The sequence below is a fragment of the Podarcis cretensis genome, assembly GCF_951804945.1.
Source record: "Podarcis cretensis genome assembly, chromosome: 11".
NCBI classification, from domain to species: Eukaryota; Metazoa; Chordata; class Lepidosauria; order Squamata; family Lacertidae; genus Podarcis; species Podarcis cretensis.
This window is the reverse complement of record NC_137180.1, coordinates 19,954,217-19,977,255: the sequence shown is the minus strand read 5'-3', so window position 1 is coordinate 19,977,255 and position 23,039 is coordinate 19,954,217. Positions and strand designations below refer to the sequence as shown.

At 42.3% G+C, this 23,039-nt stretch overlaps 1 protein-coding gene across 1 annotated transcript in view; it reads left to right on the top strand.

Moving 5' to 3' along the window:
• The window catches only part of HSD17B4 (hydroxysteroid 17-beta dehydrogenase 4), a 73,061-nt gene that overhangs the window by 46,692 nt on the left and 3,330 nt on the right, over positions 1–23,039 (top strand). Inside the window, exons 18-22 of the mRNA XM_079995482.1 lie at positions 6,168–6,237; positions 9,092–9,198; positions 9,808–9,894; positions 12,471–12,548; positions 14,340–14,478. Of these exons, the coding sequence (XP_079851608.1) occupies positions 6,168–6,237; positions 9,092–9,198; positions 9,808–9,894; positions 12,471–12,548; positions 14,340–14,478 (481 nt within the window). The remainder of the gene's footprint in view (positions 1–6,167; positions 6,238–9,091; positions 9,199–9,807; positions 9,895–12,470; positions 12,549–14,339; positions 14,479–23,039) is intronic.

Sequence of the window (23,039 nt, the reverse complement as noted above, 5' to 3'; positions counted from 1 at the left end):
ATCAGAACCCTTTTCTGGGTTTCATTGCTAAGGATTCAGAGTATGGACAAATACCTGTCTGGGCACAGTTGGTGCATCAGGTAACCTGGTCCTAAGCTGCAAAGGGCTTTAAATCAAAAGCATTTTGAATTTAGCTTGGAAAGCTCTGTTTTGGTTCTACAGCAGGGATAGCCAGCAGGGGCGCTTCTGTTGTGGATAACAAGTCCCTCCAGCCCCAGCCATTATGGTCTTTGGCCCAGGATGGTAGGAGTTGTACTCTCCAACAACTGGAAGGCGCTGCTTAGATTCCCCCTGTTGTGCAGCAATTGCATGTGTTTATTGTTCTTGATATTATTATTATTATTTGAATTTATACACCGCCCTATACCCGGAGGGCTCAGGGCAGTTCACAGAACAAAATCAAAACATAAACCCACAAAATATATAATTAAAATAAAAACAACAACCCACTAACAACCCCCCCCCCAAAAAAAAAACCCACCACATTTTAAAAGGCCATTGGATGTCAATCAAATCAACCAAAGGCCTGGTTAAAAAGGAATGTTTTTGCCTGGCACCTAAAGGTGTATAATGAAGGTGTCAGGTGAACTTCCCTGGGGAGAGCATTCCACAGACGGGGAGCCACTGCAGAGAAGGCCCCGTTCTCGTGTTGCCACCCTCCTCGAAGAGGTGGCACACAAAGAAGGGCCTCAGAAGATGATCTCAGGGTCCGCATAGGTTCATATGGAAAGAGGTATTGCGGTCCTGATAAAGGAGGAGATGTGATAGAAGTATACATAGTGTGTAGAAAATGATCAGAAAGAGGGTTTTCTCCCTCTCTCATAGTACTAGAATCCCGGGGCCATCTAATGAGGTAATAATAATAATAATTTTGATCAGGCATCGCTCTTTATGCTGTGAAGTTATTATTTTGATTCTGAGTCCTGAAATCTTGCTTTCTTAAAATTCTTTGGTGTATTTGTTAACAAAACTATTTGTTTCTGAGAAACACTTTCCTAATATGTAGCAGTCCCCACCTTCCCACTTCCTTGCAGTCCTTCATTTCGTCATCCATGATGCACAATAGCCATAATTAGAGGGGAACTTGCGACTGACAATCCCATTTAAACAGCCATGCCTTTACACCTATTAGTATTGGCTTTTGTGACAGCACTAGAGTTACTAGCACCAATAGAACCCGAAAGAAAAAAAGGGGGGAAATGCCTCTTGGCAGTGTGTAGAAATGCACAATTAATCCAATTTAGAACATTGTAAACGATATCGCGGCCAAAAATTTAAATGCATGCTTAACTCGAAGCAATGATTGTTAATCTCACCCTCGTTGATAATTTAACCCAAGTGTTGGATTACTTTGCTGCTTCTCTTTTGTATTGCTACTCCGAATCGAGAGATGAAGCTTATTTTGATGGCGTGGTTTCAAGTGCTTGCCTTGGCAGAACGTAGTGGGAAAGAATGAACCACTTTGAATTTATCTGAATGGGAACAGCAGATGCTGCAATCACTCAGGCCTGGAATATACAGATCATAAATACAAAGGTTTTGCTCGCGTATGGAATCGTGCACAGTTGGTTTCTGGAATAAATCTTAGACCAAGAGTGTTCATTTCATCCCAGTGCAGTGGAACTTGCCGCCAGACTGCCGCTTCTTGCAGCCCAAGGTAAAGTGAGAAATCTTGGACAGGAACATCTTGCAGCTCGCTCCAATTTCTGTGTTAACTCTGTTTGTGAAGGAGTTGATGCTGGAATGGGAAGTAGCTGCAAGCTGGGCTCCTCTTGTGTATTTCGGGCCTTCTCTCATTACCTTGCTACGCAGGTTAGGTGCAAAACAGCTTCCATGCCTACACTTGCAGGCTGAGTATGAGAACTGAGAGATGTTCTGTGCACTGGGCAAAATGAATTGTTTGATGGAGGTGGCAGAGTTTTACACTTTACCACTTTAGCCTGCCAGTTTGGGGACAGGTGGATTGCACTTTTCACTTCTTTTCCTGTATATTGTAAACTAGCATATCAGAAAGAAAATAAAGCTTTCACATAGCATTCTCCCTGGTGTGCTAATTTTACCATATGCCTTGTTATGCAGGAAAGCATTCACTCTGAACTGCTTCTTTATATTGTCAGGTATCTACCAAAGATAGATTAAACCACAGAGGGGGTTAAACCACAGAGCCTAGGACTTGCCGATCAGAAGGTCGGCAGTTCGAATCCCCGTGACAGGGTGAGCTCCCGTTGCTCGGTCCCTGCTCCTGCCAACCTAGCAGTTCGAAAGCACCTCAAAATGCAAGTAGATAAATAGGTACCGCTCCAGTGGGAAGGTAAATGGCGTTTCCGTGCGCTGCTGTGGTTCGCCAGAAGTGGCTTAGTCATGCTGGCCACATGACCCGGAAGCTGTATGCTAGCTCCCTCGGCCAATAAAGCGAGATGAGCGCTGCAACCCCAGAGTCGGCCACAACTGGACCGAATGGTCAGGGGTCCCTTTACCTTTACCTTTACCTTTATCTACCAAAGATGTATCATTTTAGGCTCTTATGCATCTCTTGCCTATCTGTTGTTGGTTACCTTTGCCCTCTCCATTCTATTTAAATGCTGACAGTGGTAAAGTTTATAAACTCCTTGGGGCTAGCCTTTTTTTCCATTGTTAGTCCATTTATTTGCTTGCTTGTTTGCCCCAGTCAATCCGGGTGGCTTTCAACAAACTAAAATATCAAATGCAGTAAAACATCAAACTTTAAAAACTTCCCTGCCTTCAGATATCTTCTAAAAGTCAGATAGTTGTTTATTCCCTTGACATCTGATGGGAGGGTGTTCCACAAGGTGGGTGCAACTACTGAGAAGGCCCTCTGCCATGTTCTGTAACTTCACTTCTCACAGTGAGGGAACCGCCAGAAGGCCCTCGGAGCTGGACCCAAGTGTCCGGGCCGAACTACTGTGTCATTTACAGTGGTGGTACTATATTGGACCCCTTACAGATCGACAGCTTTCAGGAAAATGTCACAAAGATAAAATTAACATATCCACCCCCCTTCAAGTTCTAGTCCCAGATCAAATTGACACACAATCTCTCTTTTTTTGCCAAAAGTTAAAGATGCAATTCTTTTAATTGGGTCCTCTGCTCCTAAGTATCTGTATTTTATTACCAAAGTATTGCATGCTTTTCCAGAGAAAAATTATTTTCAGTATGGAGATCTATTGTATTGGAACACCTGCTATTGTGACAGACCCCACCCTACCCATTCATAAAACAGTATGTGATTGTATAACAAGACTGCTGTTTCCCTTCGTTTTGCCAGTGACCTTTATTGTTGACAACAGGCAAGACTGAAAAATTGATGCCGACAGGTTGAATATTGCCCTTCCTCTTTTGATCTGGCAGAACTCCTAAATTGTTAGGAAATAAAACTTGACAGTTTGTGTTATTAATTGGCGAGCAATCCAACTATATTATGACCAACTTCAGTCTAATGCTGCTAATCAATTGACTTTTGTTATGGTCTAAAGACGGATCGGTTTTTATATGCTAATTGAAATAATGCCATTGTTGGAGCAGTGCAGAAATCAGAGCTTTTTGAATCTCTGCCTTTGCAAAGTCTTTTATTTTTTAAAAGACTATTTACTTGTTGAATTAAGACACAGTTCAGAAGATTTCATTTCCCCATATGGCGTCGTTGGCATAGCTATAATAGAAGCATAAAGAAGAAGTAACCAGTTGGGATATTGTTAAGTCTAGGAGATTTGCTAAATGCCTGTTGCCCTGGTAGGAGTTCTGTCCATGTGAAACAGCTGTTCCGTGCCTGCATCCTCGCACTGGCTCCATCTCAAGAGGCAAGTGTGGATTAGCAGTCCATCCACCCTCCAAATGCAGAAGTTGCTGCTGATATGCTTCTGTGGTGGGCAAACTAAATCTGGACTCATAAGCAGACAGGGTATGCAAATTGAAACCCACCACACTGTGCTCATAAGCCAGAGTCAGGTCACACCAGCACAGAACCCATGAGTCCTCCATCGCTCTGTTCCTGTGAACCCATTTCATATGCTGATGCCTCTGTCACTGCGCATGCCATTAATTGTACATCAACATGTTCTGCATGAGGGTTTCTAGATTTGCTTCCTAGCACAGGTAGGAGCAACACAACAGACACAATCTCATCTTTTCTGGTTGTTTATACCAGGGATGGTGAACCTGTGCCCTGCCTGAAGTTGTTGGGCAACTGCTCTCATAATCCCTGACAATTGTTCATGCTGGCTGGAGCTGCTGTGAAGTGGAGCTCAACAACTTCCAGAGCCATGGTTCCCAATGTGGGGCAATTTGATTTTTAAGGGGGGCAATTTGAGAATGAGTTATTAACAGTTAGTGGCCTTTTTAGGCTTCCTCCATGTGAATAGGACTTCACTTTCTGAATAATAAGAATTATATGTCACCGGCGGGGGGTGGGATAGGATCAGGATTTTAGAGATGCTTAGGTGAAGCATGGCCCAAAAAAGGTTGGGAAACCACTGTTCTAGAGGGCCACACGCTCCCATCCTTGCTATTAATAAACAAATAGAGTGGGATAGGCTTACCTGTGGAATGCTCCCGAGTGATTGATCTTGAGCCATGTTCTAACAGCCTCACTGACTTGATCCTTTCGAGTCAGTATAACCTTGTAGTGTGGGTGTCTATGGATGTTAAAACTGTCTGTACAGTGGTACCTCGGGTTAAGAACTTAATTAGTTCTGGAGGTCCATTCTTAACCTGAAACTGTTCTTAACCTGAGATACCACTTTAGCTAATGGGGGCTGCCGCCGCCACACAATTTCTGTTCTCATCCTGAAGCAAAATTCTTAACCCGAGGTACTATTTCTGGGTTAGCGGAGTCTGTAACCTGAAGCGTCTGTAACCTGAAGCGTCTGTAACCTGAGGTACCACTGTAGTTTAGACAGCTTGGGTGTTATCTGCCCATTCGACCCCAGAGTCACAACTTCCAGAAAGTAGGAGTGATTCTGAAAAAGTCAGAAATGATGTGCTCGTAGCTCTCTTTAAACTTTGCAGCAACGAAAAGCATTTGTACTACGGTAAAGAAATACCATGCATAAACTTGAGTTTTGTTCAGTCACACGTGTAATCAGGTAGTGTATGGGAAAGCGTACAGTGTGCATACAGACTACGGGCTGCCCAAAGGATCAGTCTGAGGAATGAAAAGCAATAAGAAGCGACGTGAATGAATCTCTGAATGCTGAAGGTTCCTGTGAAAGTAACAAATACTGAAACTCTGTGGCTCTTGGCTATATTTAAAATATCTCCCTTGATTTTGAAGAAGTGTCTTTAAATATGACTTCGGTGCAACCACAAAGCTGTGCACACACACACACACATATGAATTCTGTCCTATGTTCAACAGCAAGCTCTCATTTTCTTGGGTGCTAATCCTTATGTAACGCAAAATGGGCACGATCCACACCTGCGAGAGATGACAGCAAGTGTGCAGAGCCCCAATGTTTGCAGAACTAATAAAAACATTTTAAGACAAAAAAAGGTGATCTGAGCATGCTCAGTAGGCTGACTCTTTGAAGGGGAGCCTGCGGGAATGGGGAACGAAATGGCTGGCTGGAAACCCTGAGCAGCAACATTTTGTTGCAGACCTCACCTAAAAACAGAGCTCTGAATTCAGTTCTTTATTTAAGATGAACACAAATGGCATGTCTTGTTTTATTGGATTACTAGTAGTTCTGAATCATTTGCTTCAAAATGAAGGTTGTGTTTCTCCCTCCACTGCCACTGCCCTTCTGCCTTGGCACATTTAGGTGGGCATTTATTCGGGCACAGCAGTATGGAGAAGTTTTGGGGAATGGTAATTCCATGCCCCCCCTATCTTGTCTTCAGCCTGTCCTGTCTACTGGGTCGAGGAAGGCAGCTGTCCTGAGCTCATTATGTTTTATTATGGTGTCTTATGACAGACATCTCCTATCTGTGTTTTGCTTGCTGCAATTCATTGTGAGGTTCTTTGGATATTAATTGCTTTGTTCTATGATGCTAGCCATAACATTTCTTGAACATTTCTAGGCAGTATGGAAAGAATATCAATTGTTCGGCATATAAATAAATAAATTGTGCTCCTGACAATAATAAAAAAAAGTTGCAGCTGTTTTCAGTTGTTTAATAATTCCTAATATTTATTATTTTTTTATCCATAGGCTGCTTTGTATCGCCTGAGTGGAGATTGGAATCCTTTACACATTGAACCTGGTTTTGCTGCCCTTGGAGGTAAGTTTGAAGGAACTCTCTTTTGCTTTATTTTATTGACAGGAGTCACAAATGCCTTTTCAGCTTTTTCAGCAATATTCTTTTTTTAAAAAAAATTGCATTTAAGGTTTGAGAATTGACAACTGCTATCCTGAAATAAAAAATTAACCAAATGTTGAATTTTCAGCTGGTAACTGGTATTTTTGAAGTATAGGTGGCTTTCCCATAATTTTGAGTTCTAAACCAATTATTTCATTCTACCACTTTCCAGGTGGCTAGACTGCAAGCTGTAGTTATCTTTTCCTGCCTTTCATGTAGCTTACCTCGGAACCTTGCTCCCATGAGGAATATATAAACCAAAATTCAGAGAGCTACTCTTAGGCACTGAGCGTGTCTGCTTCATTTTATTTTGTATTTTTAGCTTTTTATTTGAATAGCATTGGCACATCAGAAACAGTTTAGGGGGTGTTCACACATTACATTCAACAAGAATGCAATCTGTGTACAAAACAGTTGAGCTGCACACTTGTACAAGTATTCACATCTAACGTTTAAAAAGTAAAGAATCTTTGTTCATGTGTACTCAAGAACCGAGCTGTACAAATCAGCAAGCACATACTTTTTCACATGTACATGGGTGAAGACAGCTTTTATCAGTGTCACGTGTGAACAAAACTTTTCAAATGTGGTTTTCTATAAAGTATAGCAAGAAATAGAAGTCCAAAGTCTGCTCGAGTATACTGAAATATCCTGTGTGGCAAAAATTGACCTCTTTGTGCCTTGTCTGTCCACTATATGGAGAGTTGCCAATATAGCACACTTAATTACAATGAATGTAAACAAAAAACTAACTATGTGCTGGCAGGCTGTATGTTCTTGCTTTCTTGCAGTAGATCTTTTTCATACTTCTGTTGAAATTTCCTATCAATTTTTTTTAAAAAAATAAAAAATACTGCAGTTCTCACAGAGAAGGCTGTAAGAATGTTTCAGATTTATAGGAGCTGGTATCATGTTTCGATAATTCAAAACAATAAAGCATCTTGTGGCCTGTTAAAAACAAAACAAAAATGTAATGAATTGATGAGGTGGACTGTGGTCCGTGAAAACTGATGCCAAAATAGATTTGTTAGTTTTAAAGGGGCCACAAGATGCACTGCTGCTTTTACTACACTTCTGGAAAAGGATTTAATTTGAAAGCAATTGCATATGGTTCCCTCACTTTGCTATATATAGGTGCACACAGATTGAGCAAAAGGTTAATTCTTCCCAGCTATTTGTGACCCGTCATTATGGGTACCTCAGATTCCATTGTATCCATATTTGTTCTTTTCCCTCTTGTCTTTGCTCCCACACCTCCCTTTATCCGAAGATCACATTTGTATTCCACCTTGATGTTGTAAAAGCACCAAATGCAGCTGTTCGTGATAAACAAAACATATAACCCAATCCAATAACAAAACTAAACAAATTTTGAAAACCGACTAAAACTGCAGAAATGGCAATGCTAATGAAATCAACCATCAAGCACCTAAAACACTGGGGAATTCAACATTTTACTCAGTGCCAAAAATGCTGCAAAACTTGTGCCGTTCCATTAATGGGAAGTTACTAGACACTCACTGTCTGTCTGTCTCACTCTCTCACACACATAGGCTGCCATATAACTACAGTGGTACATCAGGTTACGAACTTAATTCGTTCCAGAGGACTGTTCTTAACATGAAACTGTTCTTAACCACTTTAGCTAATGGGCCTCCTGCTGCCGCCGCGCTGCCGGCGTGCGATTTCTGTTCTCATCCTGGGGCAAAGTTCTTAACCCGAGGTACTACTTCTGGTTTAGCGGAGTTTGTAATCCAAGTAATAATAATAATTTAATATTTGTACCCCGCCCATCTGGCTAGGTTTCCCCAGCCACTCTGAGCGGCTCCCAACAGAATATTAAAAACACGATAAAACATCAAACATTAAAAACTTCCCAATACAGGGTTGCCTTCAGATATCTTCTAAAAGTCAGTTGTATTTCCTTGACATCTGGTGGGAGGGCGTTCCACAAGGCTGGCACCACTGCCGAGAAAGCCCCCTGCCTGGTTCCCTGTAACCTCACTTTTTGCAGTGAGGGAATTGCCAGAAGGGACCTCAGAGCCGAACTTCAGTGTCTGGGCTGAACGATGGCGGTGGAGATGCTCCTTTAGGTATACTGAGCCGAGGCTGTATATATGGGAAAATCCAGGAAAAGATCTTACAAGTTGATCTTAAGGAAGAGGCAAACGTCAGATGCTAAGAGCAAAATCATCATTTTTGCATTGTATCTAGAATCAAACCGTGAGCCAGTGAATATCTTTTCTCCCTAGCCAAATAGCTTAATAATCAGTTTGCCTTTTTTTAAAAAATGAGGTGAAGTGTCTCCAGGCTTTATAAAGGTTATAAGAGGATGCAATACTGTGGACATTTTATCTGAGCATCTCTGCTTATCCTGTTTTTGGTTAACATCCTCTTCAGATATTACTGGCTTGGAGAGGCCACAGGAGTAGAACGGGACATTGGAGCCACAAATTTAGCCTCCCCTTCAAAGTTGTGCAAATTCTTCCAGTCCCTTGCACGGTGAAGATGAAGTTCTGCAGTGGCTTTTTCTATCTGGAGGCAACTGAGAGCCCTGGAATATTGGGGTTTCCTCATCATGAGAGTGGCTGGTAGAGTCATGTGACCTCTGGGGCAACACCTCCCACAATGCATCTGTATTGCCTCTCCAAGCCACTAATTCCTGAAAAGTCCTTTAGCAGATTATGAGTTAAATGCCGATGATCCTTGGAGCACATTTCTAAATGTAGACATGTTGTGTAAGAAATGCAACACTTTATTTGTATTCTCTTAATAGGATTTCAGAAGCCCATATTGCATGGACTTTGTTCTTTCGGATTTGCTGCCAGGCATGTTTTGAAACACTTTGCAAATAACGATGTGACCAAGTTCAAGGCAATTAAGGTCTGTTAATGCTTCTCCTGGGATATTTTGTGTTCATTGCGAGATGAAGACAAGATTTCTTAATTGCACTTAAGATGCAGACATAAAATATGATTCATTGTGTCACGTTGACACTTGATTTGATGTTACCTTATGTGTTTTACATACACTGTACGTTTTTGTTTGCTATTAATGTACATTAGAAACGCCTCAATTATACTTTCCTTTTTCTTGTTCTATTTATCTGCAGTAAGTATTTGTCATTTTTCAGCCACAAAGTTTTCGAAGCAATTTACATAATACAACACAATTTGCGTAGTGGCTTACAAACATATTTTAGAGAAGTTGTTTACAGTTCCATTGGGGCAGGCTTGCATGTGTTGATGCTGCCCTTAAAATAAAGGCTCCTGCAGCTCTTTCCACAGTCTTAATGGTCTTTGGAGGATGGAGTTTGTCAACTTCGGTGGCAGTGCTTAAGCTGAGTAATCCAAACTGCATCTTTCCACAAGCAAACACATAAAGTCAATGTGAGGGATAACAGCGAAAACAGCCATAGCAAAATGTTTTTAATATTTCATAGGATTCCTCCCCCATCCCTGTTAAAGTATACCTATCTTTTCCTTGTGTTAGGTGCGGTTTGCAAAACCAGTTTACCCGGGACAAACTTTGCAAACAGAGATGTGGAAGGAAGGAAACAGGATTCATCTTCAGACCAAGGTCAGTAGGGTGAAACCAAGATTTGTGGCAGTTAAAACAAAACAGTACCCTAGAATGGATCTCTTCCTGGGCGCATAAATCCCATTCATTTCAGTGGGGATTGAGTGGATGAAATAGTATGCAGCTAACATATAGTTCCCCCATCTACCCGGAGAGTATCTGTAAAGATCCCATGACAAATAACCACACTTGTGTCTCTCCAGAGTGGTGCATGCTCTGGTTATCTCCCGCTTGGACTACTGCAATGCACTCTGTGTGGGGCTACCTTTGAAGGTGACCCGGAAACTACAACTAATCTAGAATGGGGCAGCTAGACTGGTGACTGGGAGTGGCTGCTGAGACCATATAACACCGGTCCTGAAAGACCTACATTGGCTCCCAGTACGTTTCCAAGCACAATTCAAAGTGTTGGTGCTGACCTTTAAAGCCCTGAACCAGTGGCGTAGCGTGGGTTGTCAGCACCCGGGGCAAGGCAAGTAATTTGCGCCCCCTAACTGCACACCTGGCACCCCCCCCCCCACAGTGGGCGGCGACCCGGCGGCTTGGATCGGATTCGCACAGCCAGCACTGCAGTGTGAGAGAGTGAGTGAGCCAGGTAGGGGCAGAGAGCTGCAAGTGCGAGCGTGCCCCCCCCCCAGATGTTGTGCCCGGTGCGGCCGGCCCCCCCTGCACCCCTCACGCTACGCCACTGCCCTGAACAGCATTGGCTCAGTATACCTGAAGGAGCATCTCCACCCCCATCGTTCAGTCCTGACACTGAGGTCCATCTCTGAGGGCCTTCTGGCGGTTCCCTCACTGCAAGAAGTGAGGTTACAGGGAACAAGGCAGAGGGCCTTCTCAGTAGTGGCGCCCGCCCTGTGGAACGCCCTCTCATCTGATGTCAAGGAAATAAACAACTATCTGACTTTTAGAAAACATCTGAAGGAAGCCCTGTTTAGGGAAGTTTTTAATGTTTAATGTTTTATTGTATTTTTAATATTCTGTTGGGAGCCACCCAGATGGGGGGGTTATAAATAATTTATTATTATTATTATTATTATTATTATTATTATTATTATCACCATCATCATCATCATCATCATCATTATCTTGTCCTTTACCTCAGGCAGTAAAGGGTCTTGGGCCGACTAGGGAAACCAGGTGTATTTATGGCTAATGATTGAGTCTGCTGACGACAAGGATAATATTGGACTCAGGAGTCTTTGGAAGTGGAGTCGGTGTAATTTACCATTTATAGTGTTTGCCAAGACCCACATTCCAATCTCCACTCAGCCATGACCCAATGACCTTGGGCCAGTCACCTTCTCTCAAGGTTGTTGTGGCACCTCACAAGGTTGTTGTGCCAGAGGGACAGAAACCTCTTATGCCACCTCGTGCTCCTTGCAGGAAATACATGCGGTCATAAATTGGGTGTGGAAGTGGGAAGTTAGTTCTATACTAAAGATGTCTGGGAGCAAGCGCAGGTAAGGGCTAGGAGCATAAGAAGCTACATCTATCAGGTTGGACTGTTTGTCTACCTAGTCTGGTATTATCTCATCTGTCAGCATCTCTCCAAGGTCCCAGGTGAAGGTCTTTCCTATCATCTGCAACCTGTTCTTTTTAAACTAAAGATCCCAGGCATTCTACCTGGGACCTTCTGAATGCAAGCGTTGTGCTTGGCCCCTGAGCCACAGTCCATCACTTGTCCTCACAGGACTTCGGAATAGCTATTCTACTTCCTTTGCCCCCTATATTTTTTTCCTTGTAAAAACAAGGTTGAGGGTTCTGGAAAGCAGAATTAGAATAGCTGTTCAAAACCTCAGTTCAATTTTCTCAATCTCTTCCAGCCCACATGCATACTGCTATTTTTTTAAGGCAAACTTTGTTGGCATCTTTGAAAATGCATGTAAAGAGAGTTTTTGATAATGTTGTTGACCTTGAGTCTCTTGGCGTCTCTTCCCCAGTCTTTGTGGTTCTATAATCTATTTTTGGAAATCATTTTCGTTCCCTTAAATTCATAGAAGACCCAGAGTGGTAGATAAACTGAAAAAGGCGATTGCCCCCGAGCTTTAAAAGTAAATAAAGATGTAAAAAGCAGCAAACAACATTTTCTTTCTTCCTATCCTTTTTTTTTAATAGAGCCAATTAAATAGCAGCAGCTTGTTAAACACTGGCAGCCTGCCCTCACTGTTTATTCATACACTGTATGTTTGGCTAAAACATGCAGCCCTTTCATTGACAAGTCTGTATTTAATATTTGAAATGATTGGAACTGATTATTTCCTCTGCTCTTGTGGCTTTTTAACCCACCGGAACATTGTCACTGATTGTTCTTAGGTTTTCTTTCATTAAGCCATACTTGATTTTATGAAAGGATGCAAGCAAAATGTTTCTGGCTTTAGGACATTTTGCTTAATTATTTCTATTTCAACCCTTTCTTTCCTTTGCTAGATTTGACCTGTGCAATTTAAGATGCAAAGAAGATCTTTAAATTGTTCTAATATAGCTATTGTTCTGTTTATAATTTTTATATTCAGACTTTTCAGACACGCACTGGTGCTGTAGAAATTGCTTATAATTGATTTTTTTTTTCCCAGGTCAAAGAGACAGGGGAGGTTGCAATTGGAGGAGCATATGTCGATCTCACCTCATCCTCTGAACAGCCTTCAGCTAAGGTAGGGAAAGTGTGAAAGTGTGAGTCATTGCTTTGTATGATGAATTCAAGAACATATATGCTGCACTGAATAATGAAAATGAATTGAATAGAAATCTAATCACGCTTAGAGTAGACACATTAAAACTGATGGGACTTAAGTTAGTCATGAAATGGTAATAATAGCAGCAAACCTTTGCATTATGACCCAAATCCTCCACCCTCCCAGAAAACAGTTCCTGTGACGTATTTCACTCCAGCCAATTTGCATTCATTTGTTTAGGTAAAGGTAAAGGTACCCCTGCCCGTACGGGCCAGTCTTGACAGACTCTGGGGTTGTGCGCCCATCTCACTTAAGAGGCCAGGGGCCAGCGCTGTCCGGAGACACTTCCGGGTCACGTGGCCAGCGTGACATCGCTGCTCTGGCCAGAGCCAGAGCCAGAGCCGCACACGGAAACGCCGTTTACCTTCCCGCTGGTAAGCGGTCCCTATTTATCTACTTGCACCCGGAGGTGCTTTCGAACTGCTAGGTTGGCAGGCGCTGGGACCGAGCAGCGGGAGCGCACCCCGCCGCAGGGATTCGAACCGCCGACCTTTCGATCGGCAAGCCCTAGGCACTGAGGCTTTAACCCACAGCGCCACCTGCGTCCCGTTATTCATTTGTTTAATTTTGCATAAATCCTGTTTTTGCAAGTCATCAGGAGAGGAATTGGTTTATACAAACCACTGAGGTCACTCTCCCTAACCTGACCTCTAAAGACAGTGCTCCTCAGCTATCCTATGTAGACCTATCAGTTTGCAGAAGACATTGCCGCCACAGATGTTCAATTCCATATTTCTAGTCATCAGGGCTAGCAACATGGCTTCTGTTGTAAACGAAAGCAGAGGATTCTCATGTAAATCCAGTAGTATTAGACTCCCGTTCACTTGTTTAATTGATTGGTTGGATGGGAGGATGTTTGAGTTGGAAGGTTTGAGTGTTTGCGTGGAAGTAACTAAAATATGCCTAAAATATCATCTCGGCCCTTGTATACCCAGCTGTGTTCTGCAGGAGAAGGCATCTTGCCAATACCATTTCATCAGGAGCTTGATTCTACATGATGTAGAAATTGGGCCTATTAGCATTTTGGCAGGGGGGAATTGGAGCTTTTAAGTGTCTACCCTTTTGAATGTCCTCCTCTTACCTATTATTATTATTATTATTATTTTATTTATTACATTTATGCATTGCTTCATACAAAAATATATCAAAGTGGCTTACATGTCAGACAGGAGCTGTCTTTCCTATCTTTTCAGCCTTCCTTTTCCCAACCAGCCATTTAAGTGGAGGTTTTTTATCCCAGTCTGTTTCTGCTTAAAACTGAGCTTGTGATTCTGTTTACATGTGCTTTTTACCATTGATGTTTTTGTTGCTGAATTGCTTGGAGATGTTTTGTGAATAGTGGTTTATAAATGGAATCACTTTTGCATAGCTTAGCTGAATAAAGGCTTTAATTGTAGTAACACGTGGCTGTGAAGTATTTCTACCAGGAAATACTGCTAGAGCAGTTTCCCATAATCTTTCATCTAGAAACCTGTCATTTGCCCCTTAAACCCTTTCACCTTTGTATCAAAAAGAGTAGGAGCATATTGAGCTCTTTTTTGAGGTGGAGAACACGCTACCTGGGGCCTATAACGCCACAGATAAGGGCCACAAAATATCCTGTAAAGAAGGAAGCTAGAATTCTCTCTATCTGTGCATGCGGTAATGAATCACAGGATATGGGTTTGCGTGTGAAATCCCTCAATGGCCATATGTCTTTGTATACATTAGGTAGCAGGACTCAAGAGTGACCTTGTGTTTGGAGAAATTGGTCGTCGCATCAAAGAGCTTGGCAGTGAGCTGGTGAAGAAAGTAAATGCCATATTTCAGTGGAACATCACTAAGGACGGGAAGACCGCAGTGCAGTGGAGTAAGTCGCAAGTTTAATTAATTTACGGAATGCCTTATTGCGTCGTCTAATGAAGTGAGAAACCTTATGTGGTTCTAAGCCCTGCTAGACGAAAGGAATGTGGCAGCCAAGGAAGCTTCGCTTTCTAATAAAGTGAAGGCATATTTTATTACAGTAGGGCTTGTGGCATCGAAAACAAGACTTTAGCATTTTGTCACCTTAGAGCTAGTGTGCAATGAGGTTGCTATGCAGAGTTGAAATCCTAGTTCAGATATATCACAAAAGGACACTATCTCTCAGTGACGATATTTACACAGGATCATGCTGCATAGATTTGTTGCAAAAGTTACAGTGGTGACATGTGTAGTTTTGACAGTCAAAAGCACTATACACATTATGAAAATTCTTGTTTATTTTCTTCCTCTTTTCTTCTGTGGATGTTTTCCTTTTCATATTTGTCTCTGTAAGACATCGGCTTATTTCCCCATTTGCAAGCAGACGTAATCTACAAAGCAGTTGGACGTGGAAACAATAGATAATACTTTCTATTTTGAGTAAGACACATCCATGTCTACAGAAATATTTAAGGCTCCACTGGTCTTCATCTCGGGTTTGGAAACTGAATCCTGAGTACAGTATTTAGATCTGACTCAATCCTATAATGTGCTGTAAACAATGAATTGGATATCAGTAGATTGGATTAAATCCCAGTTCTCACATTATGCCCGCCCCCTCCCACATGTGGGAGGATCATGCTAATACTTCTTTGGCCTGGCGGTAAATAGCATTTGATGATCATCATGTAAATGCCCTCTTATACTTTCTGTCGTCATTATCCTCTGTTCTGATCACTCTGTTGTGCTAGGATACATAATATGCTATCCCCAGTGGCAGCTGCATTTTTATGTATGACTATTCCACATTTGTATTTATGTATGGAGTTTGCTGTTGATGCTAAAAGTGCTGTGATGAAAAAACAAAGCACATGAAACATGCATGCCTTGAAAGCTTCTGCTCTTCTGTGCCAATGTCTTTCCTGATCATAGTGCAGAGCTAGTGTGTGTGTGTGTGTGTGTGTATGAGGCTGAATCAATGAGTTTGAGTGATTGACCTCTGTTGCAAAGCAGCGGTGGGGAACCTGTTTGTCTCCATGGGTCAGATCCTGATCAGGATCGGCCTCATGGCCCAGATGAGCACAGCCACTCACTTCTCCATCACGTGATGTCATTATGACATTATGTGATTGACAGGTGGGTGGCTTCCACCACCACGCCGGCTATAGGGAGCCCCGAGGCTTCTTCTGTTTGTGTGCAAGTTGGAGAAGTATCGAGGCTCCCTCAGCTGGGGGGCAGGATGCCTTCTGAGGCAGCAGAGCTGTTCAGCTGGGGGGGGGGCAAGAGACCTCTTCCACCCCCCAGCTGAGCAGTTCAACGAAGCCCCAATGCTCCTTGGCTCGCAATTGAGACCGAGATGCGTTGGGACTCGCTCACCGTGTAGGGCTAGATCATGTATCTTGGAAGAAGCAGCCAAGACAAATTACAGTCATCATGATATATCAGCATATACTGGTTGCTGACGTGTTTTTTTTTTTTTTTTTAAGGAAACCCCTAAAATTGTTTCCTAAAAACCCACCTAAAATTTCCCGCCGGGCATCACTTCTGCCTTTGAAATCCCAGTAATGTCTGGGAAATCCCAAACGTATGGTAGCCCTAACTAAACTAAATAATCAGAGGGTGAGTTGTTGTACTAACAACAGCAGTAATTTGCTTAGCTATTTCCCCTGCTGGACTTCCAAGATGAGACATGAATCCCAAAGTCATAAGGCAAGATTCACTGAAAACCCTACCTACAAGTAGTGGGAGAGTTCTCTAAATTTCATGGTGGAGCAAGCCGTTTGTGTGGGGTATCTATCTCTCTATCATCTTTCTATCTCTCTATCTCTATCTCTATCTCTATCTCTATCTCTATCTCTATCTCTATCTCTATCTCTATCTCTCCCTGCCCCCAATCGCAAGAGCCCCATGAAACTGTGTCAGAGGTTTTTGCCCAATCCTAGCTCACTTGGCACCCAGAACACTTTCACAAGTTTTCCCTTGCCGGCAAGCAGGCCCTGGTCACGAGCAGAGGCTGGGTGATTCATGGATCCTCATTGTGGCTTTCACCGTGCAATTAACAAGATAAGTGGCAAGTTATAGTGCCGCGGACCCCCGGGTGTGTTCTGCAGACCTCCGGGGTCCCCGGACCCATAATTGGGAACCACTGCCTTAGTATGTTCTTTAACTTGTGCTTTTTATATGTTAGTGAATCCTAAGCAACGCAGACATTTAATATAATATTCCAAATAATACAAAAAACACATCAACTAAAAATGCTGATTATCAGCCATAAATGAAAGATACCAAGATTAATTTAAGTACAGAAACAAAATCATTAAATTTCAAATCTCCATATAAGGATTTACTTGGTTGACCCAAAAGAAAAATGAATTTTGTCCATATAGCTAAGTCTCTCTCTCTCTCTCTCTCCACACAGAGGAAACTTGAGAGAAAGTAGTTGGTACAAAGTCTTCTAAAACTTTTGAAAAATATCAAAACTAATCTTTAAGAATAATCAAGAATACCTTTTTTGAACATCTTCTATGTCAGAGAGCCATCAAAAGTAAAGAACATTGGGAATTTCCTTCCCTTAACACTAAGAACGAAGCAGAAAGATCCCTGTTTTCTTATCTCTTTCCTTCCATTTTCAAACCCGAAACCTCGTACGCTGAAGCCATCTAGGTCAGCAACTCTCATGGGGCAGTGGAAGAAGAAAACAGCTGCAGACTGTGGTTATTCAGTGCTTCATCGTATAAGCAAGCACTGCTGGGCACATTTAGGCTTGATATAAGCACCATTCAGGCATTCTGCTCATGGGTGAAAACCCACATGCGAGTAGGGGACGAGCATGCGAAACAGTTTCGCCACCTCTGCCATCTTCCATCTCATGGATGGTGAAGGTCTGAACCGTGGAACCTCTTGTGGAGACTCTGTATGGTTTAGAACTCAGATTATTGTGTGGGGAATGTCTCCCTGAGTAGAGGAAGTCTTGACCCCCATGAGTTGAAAGGCGAGGGACAGGAGACGCTTGTTGCGCTTGTCCCCATTCACCATGCTTGCAAGTAGATTTTATTTGTCACCATAACACTTGACTAGGGCTGTAGATTGTTCAAAATGCTCTATATGCCTAACTTCCAGCCTGAGCTTGAGGTGAGTATTCATATAGCAACCATACATTCCTGTCACTCTTCCTTTTATGTAGCCTTGGATATCCTCTTCAAAAGGTTATAATGTACTGGGGCTCTTCTGACAGACAAATGGCAGCTTCTTGTTGTTTAGTCGTTTAGTCGTGTCCAACTCTTTGTGACCCCATGGACCAGAGCACTCCAGGCACTCCTGTCTTCCACTGCCTCCCACAGTTTGGTCAAACTCATGCTGGTAGCTTTGAGAACACTGTCCAACCATCTCGTCCTCTGTCGTCCCCTTCTCCTTGTGCCCTCCATCTTTCCCAACATCAGGGTCTTTTCCAGGGAGTCTTCTCTTCTCATGAGGTGGCCACAGTATTGGAGCCTCAGCTTCACAATCTGTCCTTCCAGTGAGCACTCAGGGCTGATTTCCTTCAGAATGGATAGGTTTGATCTTCTTGCAGTCCATGGGACTCTCAAGAGTCTCCTCCAGCACCATAATTCAAAAGCATCAATTATTCAGCAATCCGCCTTCTTTATGGTCCAGCTCTCACTTCCATACATCACTACTGGGAAAACCATGGCTTTTACTATACGGACCTTTGTTGGCAAGGTGATGTCTCTGCAGCTAGATCTATTTTAATCTAGCCATATTGTTCAACCTGCTTCACCGCCTCCAATCTGACTAGGTTTCAATTAAGGCTGGGCGATGTATAGCTACATTGTCCAAAATTGGTTTGAAGTCCACGTTGTGGTAATCATTACATCATATTCAACATGGTCACATATTGCGAATCATGATGTGTGTGCATGCGCTATGTAAAAAATTGCAATATGGGAAAAACTGCGAAGCTAGCGTTGCTTCTTTCATGATTTCTGCCGCCCCTTTGCTCTGTAAAAATGTGTCTGTTTTAGAACCCTAAGCAGTAGCAGTTGCCAGGACAGTACCCTGTTTGCCTCTACATAAAGGTAAAGGTAAAGGTACCCCTGCCCGTACGGGCCAGTCGTGTCCGACTCTGGGGTTGTGCGCCCATCTCACTTAAGAGGCCAGGGGCCAGCGCTGTCCGGAGACACTTCCGGGTCACGTGGCCAGCATGACAAAGCTGCATCTGGCGAGCCAGCGCAGCACACGGAAATGCCTCTACATAGCTCCATCCTTATTTCAGACATCGGCATATTGCGATATTTAGCTGGTGGCATATCACAGTGTTGAAAACCAGACATCACTCAGCCCCAATTCCGATATGCCTGGTGTTTTCCACTAGGAAGGGCAACGATAATAATAAAATCTCACAATCTTTTTGTTAACATTGATGATGTTAGACTTTGATTCTCTTGGGATCTGCTTTGAAACTTTGCTGCTAAAGGTTTGCAGCTAGGTTTTAGCCAGCGGTGCCTTTGCTTAGACGGCTGCTTTTGTTCTCCTGGCCCACCTGCTAGACCTCTTCCCATTGATAAATCCACGGGACTGCTGTGCCTGCCTTGGCACTTCATTTTTTGGCTTTTGTCACTTCTCCCTTGGCTTTCGTCTCTGGCGTAATCTGCCACGGCTGCTGTTGACAGCACTAGCAGCCTTCTGGACCCCTGCAGCTCGTAGCTGTTGTGGGTGACGGCCGAATCTCTGGTGTCTTCAGCTGATGTCCTTGGGCTGAATGTCAGAGGAATAAATGACGAGAAGCAGCCCTTAAGGAAATGATTTGCAGTTCTGGTTGACACGGCCAATAATTTTATTCTTCCCAAATTCACAAGTGCCAAAAAAGCTTTTATTGCTTTGTGCAATTGACTAGAACCTCCTCCCTTGTATCATTCCATATCATGCCAGCCTCTTCATTTCGTTACCATCCCTCAGCAGCTGGGACACGTGAACCGGAATTAATACTTGCATTGGAAGTGGAAATTCTTCAGCATAAATGCAGAAGAACAACAATAAGAATTCCTTTTATACACTGCATGGAATGCATTTGAGATCTTACCAAGACAATTCATTGTTTCCCTCCCCCATTAACAACAACAACAACAACAACAACAACAACAACAACAACAACAACAACAATTTATTTATACCCCGCCCATCTGGCTGGGTTTCTCCAGCCACTTTGGGTCGCTTCCAACAAAAGATTAAAAATACATTAAAACATCAGTCATTAAAAACTTCCCTAAACAGGGCTGCCTTCAGAGGTCTTCTAAACATCAGATAGTTGCTTATTTCTTTGACATCTGATGGGAGGGCATTCCACAGGGTGGGCGCCACTACTGAGAAGGCCCTCTGCCTGGTTCCCTGTAACTTCGCTTCTTGCAGTGAGGGAACTGCCAGAAGGCCCTTGGAGCTGGACCTCAGTGTCCAGGTTGAACGATGCGGGTGGAGACGCTCCTTCAGGTATACTGGGCCGAGGCCGTTTAAATCCGAGACCATTTAAATCAGAGACTTATTTCTCTAATGGTAAACTGGTCTTTACCAAAAGGCCTCCTTCGAGGTAATGAAAGCAAGACTATTTAGCATTTATATTGCATACTCTCCAAAATTTCTCCAATGTAAACAGGGACATCCTAGTCAACAACAGCAACAACAACAACAACAACAACGATGTTGATGTTATTTATACCCTTCCTATTTGACTGGCTTACCCCAGCCACTCTGGGCATCTTCCAACATATATAAAAACATAGTAAGACATTAAACATTTTAAAAAAACTTCACTATACAGGGCTGCCTTTTAAAGGTTATATCAATTATCAATCAGGGATTGGTAACTCCATATTCTCCAACATACCTCCAGTGACAACAGGGACACCCTACCATATCCTCTAGCATGTATCCGTTGAAAATAGGGACGTCCTAAGGAAAAGCAGGACATTCCGGGATCAAATCAGAAACTGGGACGGCTTCTGTAAATCCAGGAAAATAGGGACACTTGGAGGGTCTGATATTGTGCTTTAGATGTATTCAAGGCACTGTGCATGTCTACTCTGAAGTAAGTCTCAGTAAGACTTGCTTTCAGGTAAGTCTGTATATAGGATTACAGCTTCATTTGTACAACAGCCCTGTATGGTTAGGTAATGCTATGTTAATTTACAAATGGCTGGCAGAGAGGAAAGTGACTCAGCTAGTGAGTTTTTGGGTGAATTGAAATTTGAACCAAGCAGTTATCCAGTATACCATTAAATGGTTTATTTTGCAAACCTCCCTGTTACGGTATGGAAATAATAATAATAATATATAATGGAAGATACTTGTCGTACCCTATTTTTTCTCTGAAACAGCTGGCGATGTTTCTCCATAGGAACCCTTTCTGTGGATATCTTATATTAAGAAAAAAATCATTTGTTTTTTTAAAAAAATGAGTATGGTGGTATTGCAATGTGGCAACTTTCTCATCTGCAGAGAGGATTATGTGAAATCTTTTAAATTGTTTTATTCAATGTTCATCCTAAACTGGAGAAAGCTGTGGGGTTTTTGTAAAGGGAAAAAAAGGCAATATTATTGGAACCCATCAGGTAAATGCTGAAGTCTTCTGTATTAAAATTCCATGTAAAACTGCTTCAGAGATACGGTGTGTTGCGTAGCATATAGACAACATCTCACAAAGACAATTCATAGAACAAATACAAGCACAACCTGTTCTTTGTGAAGCTGTTATTCATAGGACAACCTAGAGACAAAGAAAGCAGCTTCCAACTTGTTGTCTCACCGATGGTGAAATTGCTTGGATATCATAATTAAAAATGTCAGGTCCTTACAGGAGCATTAGCTTGGCAATGGCGTTGTTTTTATACACTCTAGCAGGGGCAGGAGAGAAGAGAGCGGCTCTGGAAATTTGCAAAATGTGAAAATGAATTGGCAGAGCAAAATCTTGTCATAACATTCTCCATTGCAAGCTACACGATACCTGACAGCTTATATACCCTGTAGTAGATCATTTTGGCAGTGCATTTTGTGCAGGAAATAGGACTTTGGGAGAACGGACATTTTGAGAAATTGTTGGTGTTCTGTAAAGAAAGGAGAGATACTTGGCTAAGATTTAAGATAGTCTTGAAATGGAACATTAAAAAAGCACTATAGTACAAAACAAAACATCCCGCACCATATCCTTGTTTGTGTGTGTGTGTGTTAGCTTAGAAGGGGGAGAAGCCTGTATGCTGAGGGAAAGTAGGACACTGATTTTTAAAAAAATAAGTTGGCCCGGATAATAGTTGGCCCTGAAATGTATCACGAAAAGATTAAATGTGAATACTGCCTTCATTTTTCTTTTCTTTTTTTGCAATGACTACTCTGGGGAAAATCCATACAGAATTTGCTGCTGCCTTCGTACACTTATAGGCAATTTTGTGTTCCACTTGGTAACCTTTTTAGCAGGATGCAGAGGAAAGAATCCAGCATATTACTATTGAACTTGGCGATACTGAAGTACTTACTATTATCTTTACAGCTGCGACTTTTTCAAGCACAAGAGTTCGGTAATAAGCGATATACGTCCTCTATCTGAGCAGATAACTTCCTGTACTGACAGAGAAATTTAGTATCTGTCTGTCTTCCTCTTCATTTTCCAGGGAGAGACTGCTTGAGAGTACCAATCAAAGATTACATCTTTCCTACTAACTGCAGCAGTATAGTATAGAAAGTGCTTGAGAGGGGAGAGATGAACTGTAAAACCCATTTTTATACAGACATTTATTTATTTATATTGTTAGATCTATCCTGCCCTTTCTCCTGTTACGGCCCAGGATTCTGTACACATAGCATGGTATTTAACTAAGTTTCACTCAAAGTAGATCTATTGGGAGGTATTCAGTGTTGTACCCAGCACTTAAAATAAAAATTATAGCAGCAGCAGCAGCAGCAGCATCAACAACAACAGAAAGCAACCACCACCACAACCACCACCACAACCACCACAACAAGAAAGAATGGGAATTTTTAAAATTTATTTAGGAGACCACTGTAAGCAGATGAAAACATTAGCAGGATTCTAATAACACTTGTAATGTCACAAGCACTATGGATAATATGGAGAGATGCAAAATATAGATTATGAAATTATATGCAGCTGAAAATGTTGACAATAGGACCCAGAAGGGGGATGGTGGGAAGTCTCGAGATTCAGAGAAATCTCTATATATGGATATGCATTTGGTGTTGTTAGAACTTTACATTTGTAAAATCCGATAAAAACAATTTCAAAAAACAACCACAACAAACTATTACTATTGTTGTTGTTGTTGTTGTTGTTGCCTCTGTGCTGCTGGCTTTTGCTCATACACCAGTTTAGTTAAAACCATCTCCACATCTTGTGGCAGTGAATTCTATTAGCCCACTCCAGAAATTAAGCTCCATATGTTCGAAGAACATTGGTGGAGGAGGTTG